The sequence below is a fragment of the Manis javanica genome, chromosome 14 (assembly GCF_040802235.1).
Source record: "Manis javanica isolate MJ-LG chromosome 14, MJ_LKY, whole genome shotgun sequence".
Lineage (NCBI taxonomy): Eukaryota > Metazoa > Chordata > Mammalia > Pholidota > Manidae > Manis > Manis javanica.
This window is the reverse complement of record NC_133169.1, coordinates 18511902-18518911: the sequence shown is the minus strand read 5'-3', so window position 1 is coordinate 18518911 and position 7010 is coordinate 18511902. Positions and strand designations below refer to the sequence as shown.

Sequence of the window (7010 nt, the reverse complement as noted above, 5' to 3'; positions counted from 1 at the left end):
AATTATTTTCCTTTAACCACTCTTGGTACCAAAATCTGTATTAGGGTTCTCCAAGCAGTAGTATCAATAGGATGTATAAATAAGATAGATAGATGGATAGATAGATAGATAGATAAATAGATGATAAAAATATATTTATATCTGGATTTATATATAATTATATATATATATATATATATATATATCTGGATACATATATATAGCCAGAGACCCAGAAGGCCCAGGAGAGCCAATGGATTGTCCCAGTCCTAGTCTGAAGGCCTGAGAACCAGGAGAGTTCATAGTGGAGTCACATTACAAAGGCTGGTAGGCTGGATGTCCAGGAAGACTCAAAGTTTGAGATTGTCAGTATATCCAAGGTCAGGATAGAAACCTGTCACAACTGAAGGCAGTCAGGCAAGAAGAATTTCCTCTCAGGTGAAGGTCAGCCTTTTGAACTATTTGTTACTTCAACTGACTGGACAAACCTCACCCACATTAGGGAGTGTAATCTTGTTCAGTTTATTGATTTAAATGTTTAATCCAGAATAATGGTTAACCAATTATCTGGACACCCTGTGTCCCAATCAAGTTTACATATAAAATTAAGCATCAGAATTCTTCCAAGAGGAATATTCAAAAGAAAACTATAGATACAGTATTTTATCATAAATAAAATAAGGAAAAATTGGATGAATGAGAACTTGAATGCTTACAACAATGTTAATGAACTCTGAAGAGCTTCTATACCACTAGTATATATCATCATTGGGGAAGTCTTGGTGAAAAATCAAGTAATATTTTTTGAAAGAACACATTTTTGGTAGGAGGGGAAAAATGGTATACTTTTCTAAATACATGCAAAATTTCTGCTATTCATAAAACAACTAAATAATTTTTCATGGAGAGATAAAATACACATTAGCATTAATAAGAATCTTGGGCTTTTAAAAACTAATTATTTTGTGGAAATTTCCTGTAACATATTCAGCCAAATCATTGCACAAGATGCTCAAATGGAAAGCGTTCCTGGAAGGTGGCTTAATAAACTTTGGAAATTCTGGGCTAAACACAGCAAAAAAAAAAAAATTCTCTTCAAGCAAGACTCTAAAAGCCTTTAGTATCTGCATTACCCTTGCAAATCTTCAAGAGGGAGATATAATATGTGTCTTCTTTCAACTGTATTGGACCCTAATACTCTTTTTGTCCTAGAGCATTTCACATATTTGTATTCTGTGAAACACGCTTTGGGAAATGCTTCTCTTGAGTATTTTAAGTTTAAAATGTTTCCAATGTTCTTTTCAATTTAAGGAATAAAAATATCTCTTTATATTATGAAACTGTTATAATGACGTCTTATGTAATTACAACACTAATTAGTTTCAAAGTACTTTCCCCACAATTACAGCATTTTAGTTCTACAAGATTTTTGTAAGGCAGGTATAATGATCCTCATCACATGAATGAGAATTTAGGACAGAAATAATTTAAGAAACTTGTTCAAGGTCACATAGCTAGTTAGTAATAGAGTTTGAATTTCTTTTTAAAGACACCCAGGAAAAGCTCTTTCCCCTTAATTATAATGTTCCTGTAGCATTTACTCATTAATGTCTGTCATACATTACTTACATATGGATGACATTAGTCATTTCTGAAGTCTAGTCAGAAAAATTACTTTTAGTCTCCAAATGTGGGTAAAATTGCAATATTTCTAGAATCTCTCACCTGGCTTTAGTTCATCTCCATATCAACAGGTGTTTCCAAGGGGTGGAGAGAGGTAGTCCATCTCCGTATCAATAGGCAATTACATGGGCGAGCGAGGGCTCATCTGGACCAAAGAGGCTGGGTGGATCTGTCTCTTCTGCAGCCTGGTCGAGAGACAGGTGGGATGACTGCTTGTAAGAAATAAATGTGTACTCCCACTTTATTTCTCCCTTTGACTGATTTCAGTTCCAAAGGTATTTTGCCCCAGGATTTTCCCCCTGAAGTTACACCAAAGATGGTTTTTATTACTAGTTCTACACTCTGTGACCCTGGTCAAGATTCTTGAGCATTTTGGAACTGTTTCCTTATTAGGAAATTATTAGTAAATTAGGGGATTAGAAATAATTACACAATCCCTCTTCTCAAACCCTGGGGCCATGTATATTTCTTAATTTAAACTATATTACAGTGAGGTAATTCACTCTCCATTCCATATATTACATAACAACCACAGTGATACAATAAAGACAATATTTTTTTCTGCTAAAAAATATATTCACACTGAGTTTATTTGGTTAGAGACTATTATTAACCTCAACTCAGTTCATCTCAGAATTTCACCACTAAGTTTTGTCACAAAAGGAGTAAAAACATCTTTCAGTTTTCAGAGTTTGTGTTAGTTTGGACTGTATAAGTTCCATAAATCAAGGGGTTTACACACAACACAAATTGATTTCTCACAGTTTTGGAAGGTGGAAGTCCAAGATTAAGGTGCCTACATGCTTGGATTTTGGTAAAAGTCCTTTACTGGGTTGCAGATGGCTTGAGTTCTTGTTTCCTTCCATGATCAATAACAGAGGGAAAGCAAACTCTCTGACACTTTTAAGAGTGCTAATCCCATTCATGAGAACCCTGCCCTCATGACTTCATTTAATCCTCATTACCTCCCAAAAGTCCCACCTCTTAATCCCATCACAAGGCAGGACAGAGGTGGGGGATGTAGCATTTCAACATATGAATAATGAGAAGACACAGACATTTTAGTCCATAACAAAGGTTCTTGGATATTAGAACCATGATAACAGATATAAGTACCTCAGATATACCTACCTCAGGATTGTCGTGAAATGCAAAGAGATATACACATTAAAGCACATAGAACAGTGGCTGGCACACAGTGAAAGCACAATAAAGGCCAGCTATTGATATTATCATTATGATTATAAAACAAATTTACATTCTTCACAATTTTTATTCATTAAGAAATGCACCTATCCAACATTTCTACATCATGAAATTTAAGAATACGCAAAAATGCATATTTTGTGAAGTATTCTGGGAGTATTCTGGGAAGTATGCTTCTTTTGATAATGAACCTAGTATTAAAGTATAAGAAAAGGTAAATAGAAACAGTAATGAATACAAGTCTCAAATGAATAATAAACTTCAAGATGATAAAATTTTGACTTAACCTCAAAAGAAACTCATGTCACATCTTTTGATCATTCCTCATGTGGACAACTAGAGGACACTCATTCATCTGTACATTCAAGTGCTGTGTCTGGGAAAGAGAAGAGCAGGATGGCTATTTAATGCATGAACAGACTTTGTACAGCATCTGTACAAAACTTATAGGTGCTCATATTTAGAGATATTAATTCTTATTGCTTTAATAGGATCCCAGAATCATACAACCCTCTTAGGGCATGAGTCACAGAATCATACATCCCTCTTAGAGCAGCATAATATGAATTTATTCCTGAAATACGTGAGCTTTGAAAGCCTTTATTACTGAATTGTCCTTTCAAAGGTAGTTCCCTGGAAATCATGAAATAGGAAGTGTGATTTACTATCTCTACCTGTTAGCTAACCAAAATGATAAGGATCCTATGCTTCAACCAGTTATAGATGTGGCTTGATACAGGGAAATTAGAGAAAAGTATTAATTTTAGAATATGTTTTAAGAGATATAATTTCAAAGCACTCATTAAAAGTAAACCACGTGAATTCCTTAAGAATAAAAGTTTTAAATGTAAAAAGCAAAGAAAGCACACAACTGGCTATAACTCAAGGGGAAAAAAATCCCAGGGCAAAATATATTTAAACAGAAATCAGTCAAAGAAAGAAATAAAGTAGGAGAAAACCCATTTATTGTCAACAAGCAGCCATCCATTTCTGCTCTCCCATGTCTCTCATGATCCAGTTGGATAAGAAAGGACCCTACGCAAACCTCTCCTGTCCAGATAAGCCCTCACTCACCTGTTGTAATTACCTATTGATACAGAGAGGGTCTACTTCTCTCCACCCCTTGGAAACACCTATTGATATGGAGATGCACTAAGGCCAGATGAGAGATTCTGGAAATACTGCAATTTGACCTACAGTCCACCTCTCCAGAAACCTGACTGCACAATCTACTCACTCCCCATCTTCCACAATGGCCCCTGTGCAAGAAAACTGGAGCATTGTAATGAGACTAATAACATAAAATCATGATAATTCTGAAGCCAGAGGATTCAGCTAAGTTCAAAGTCCTATGCAGATTAAGTCCATAGCTCGCCCATTCCACAGGCAGTCAGTAGCTGAACAGGTAGGGACGTCCCAGCCTCTGACTGACCTTCTCCTGGAACTGTAGCCCTGCCTGGTTGGGCTGGAGGAGCCAGTGGTTCTGCTTACAGGGCAAAGTGCACTGATCCCCAAGAGATGGAGGATGGCCACAGGAGTTCTCCAGGAAAATTTGGCAACTTTTCTGTTTCCAAATTTGTTTTAATACCAAATTGTTTCATATTAAACTGGTTTGAAAGCTCAAAGGAGAGGGTGAGCACTACACCTGTTTAGTCCTTGACAGATCAGAAGGCAGAGAGCAGGGTTCCTTTTGTTTGTTGAATTTGGAGCAAAGGATGACGTTTCCTGGAGTGAAATCCTGAGGTTAATGTAAAAGCACCTTAGCGTCCAATGGAGACTTAGGAGATGGAAATTTTATTCGGATAAAATCGTAATGAATTGGAACGGAACAAATTAAAATTGTGAATAAAACAATCCATTTAAACATAGAAGCCCGCACTTCCAATTTAGGTGTCCAACCCTGGGCCCTGGCAGTTCCTGGCGCCACAAGGTACCCAGGCGGGGGCGGGCCGGTCAATGCAGTCACCTGCGCCTGCGCAGTGAGGACCCTGCGCGGGATGGGGGACAGGGGGATTTACTGGGCGCACTGCCGCCTGTACCCCGAGGCCGAGGCCCGCGGGGACAAAGGGGGCACAGCGCGGGGCCCCCTTTGTCCCCGCGCACAGCGGCCTCTGAGGCGCCGGTGTCTGGGTCCCGAGTCCTGAGGAGGCGGCGGCAGAGCGCGGGCACCGCGGCGGCGAGGCGCCCGGGACGGCGGGGCAGGAAGGACGGGGAACCGGGCCGCCGGGCCGCGAGGGCGCCACCCGTCGGGTTCCTACCTTACGAGGCGCCGGCGCTTGCGGGGCGGCGCAGGAAAGGGCGGCCTGGGCCTAAGCAAAGGGAAGGCTCGCCGTGGCCCGGGAAGCGCCCGAGTGAGGGGCCGACGGCCCCGCGGCCCCGCGACGGCCTGGCCTCCTGCCGGCGCTTCCCCCCTGCGGGTCCCGGTCCTGCTCCTCCGCGACGCCAGGGGGCGCCCTGACTCACGTCCTCTCAGCCGTCTCCGCGACTGTGGGTCGCAACTGAGAGAAAATCCACGTGGGGTCCGCGGCCGGGAAGCGCCGTGTGGGCTTCTGCCGCCCCCCTGCTCCAACGGGATCCTCCGTTTCCCACCTTGAGGTAAAATTCCTGTCACAAAACCGACAAAACCCCAAACCGTTCCTTTCCTTTTCTTTGCGTTTGGTTGAGTTTGGTCCCTTCCCTCGTTGCCACGGCCTCCAGGCCTCGCTGCCCCCGGCGGCCGCCGCTCCGCGCCTTCCCCGGGCTGCCCGCTGCTTCCGCGCCCTCACGTCCCCGCCGGCCGGCGCGGCAATGGGCGAACCCGGTCGGAAGGGCGCGGGAGCGCAGGTTTCTCTCCCGTCGGGGGACGCGTTGGGAGGCCTGGTGCGGGGACGGAGGGCGGCGGCCCCAGCCGAGTGGCTGAGTGTCCGCAGCCAGGCCTGGAGGCCCGGCGGCTGCAGGGCGCCTCTGCACCGGGTGACCCCCCACAGGAGGGTCGGCTCCCCCGGCTGCCTCTGACCCCGCATGTCTAGGGACGGGGCTCCGCGGAGACCTAGTCCCCGGCCGGCCTCCGGAGGGGAAGGCCCGCAGCGCCGCCCTGTGGCCCCCGCGGGACGGCGCCTCACCGGGGACTCCCCCGGGGCGGGTCCCAGCACAGCGGATCCCAGCGCCCCGGGAGAGGTGGGGCCCGTGTGCGCACAGACGCCCCGGGGGTCGGTCCCCGCCTGCCCTCCAGGCCGTGTCGGGGGCTCCGCGCCGCTGCCGGCTCGCTCCCGGCAGGAGGGCCCGGGGGCCGCCTCAGCACCCCGACGCCCAGCCGCCCTGCTGCCCCGGGGAGAGTTCCCGTCGGGGGCAGCCCACGCAGCCCTGCGGGCCTCCAGCAGGGACAGACGGCCCCTGCCTCGGTTAGTGCTCGGGTCCCCGCCCCCGCTGCCGCCGCGCCCGTCCTCCGCGCCGGGGCGCTCACGGGGTGCGGTGGGCGGCGCGGGCAGGGGGGGCGCCCCTGGGCCGCCGCCTCTCTCCACCGTCCTCGCCTTCGTCTCCCCCCTTCCCGCCCTCCCATCCGGGACTCCCCCTCCAGAACTAAAACCTCACTGTCCACAGTGAAATTTTCAGTCTCCCAGCTCCCTGTGGCCAGTGCCTGCCGTCACTGAGCCTCTGCTGAGCACCTACCAGGTTTGTGGTGGGGAGGTGCTGCATGGCAAACAAACCCCAGGGCCTGGTCCCTGGGAGCCCTCCTCTGGGGGCACAGCGAGTGGGCGGCGCGATGGGGACACGGCCGGTTCGTGTCCTTCCCCAGGGCACCCAGGGGCCGGACACCGGAAGTGGGCAGCTGCCCGACCAGGCCAGGCCGGGAGCCAGCAGGGAAGGCCCTAAGTCCAGCGTTGGGCCGAGTCCCACTGACTCGGGCCTCTAGCATCAGTGGGTTTGAGTGTGTGTGTCAGCAGAGGGTGGAGGGCTTGGGGAGCGCGGCCTCACCCCACTGCAGCAGTGTAAGATGTTACAAGCTTCTATCACTGTCATATAATCAGCGCCTACGCCTGTTGATGACAGAGGTGGTGTTTCAAGCCCACTGTATCTCGTCTAGACTTCACTTAGACTCATTTTGGGGCTTCTGATTCTCAACATGCACCCAAGTCTCATGAGCTGCCTTTGTCTTTCAGGCA

At 47.5% G+C, this 7010-nt stretch overlaps 1 protein-coding gene across 1 annotated transcript; it reads right to left on the bottom strand.

The window, feature by feature from the left end:
* Window positions 1-1710: 1710 nt before the first annotated feature.
* On the bottom strand, window positions 1711-6763 carry LOC140846274 (uncharacterized). Its single transcript, XM_073222052.1, has 3 exons — window positions 6517-6763; window positions 5127-6418; window positions 1711-1847 (listed from the first exon to the last, which is right to left on the bottom strand). Exons 1-2 carry the CDS (start codon window positions 6761-6763, stop codon window positions 5328-5330), a joined length of 1338 nt encoding a protein of 445 aa, XP_073078153.1. The 3' UTR covers window positions 1711-1847; window positions 5127-5327.
* Between the last annotated feature and the right edge of the window lie 247 nt (window positions 6764-7010).

Coding starts and splice junctions, on each gene's coding strand:
- LOC140846274 (XM_073222052.1), bottom strand. CDS start 6,763: ATGCTAGAGGCCCGAGTCAGTGGGACTCGGCCCAACGCTGGACTTAGG. Junction 6,419..6,516: donor ACCTCCCCACCACAAACCTG/GTAGGTGCTCAG, acceptor TTAGTTCTGGAG/GGGGAGTCCCGGATGGGAGG.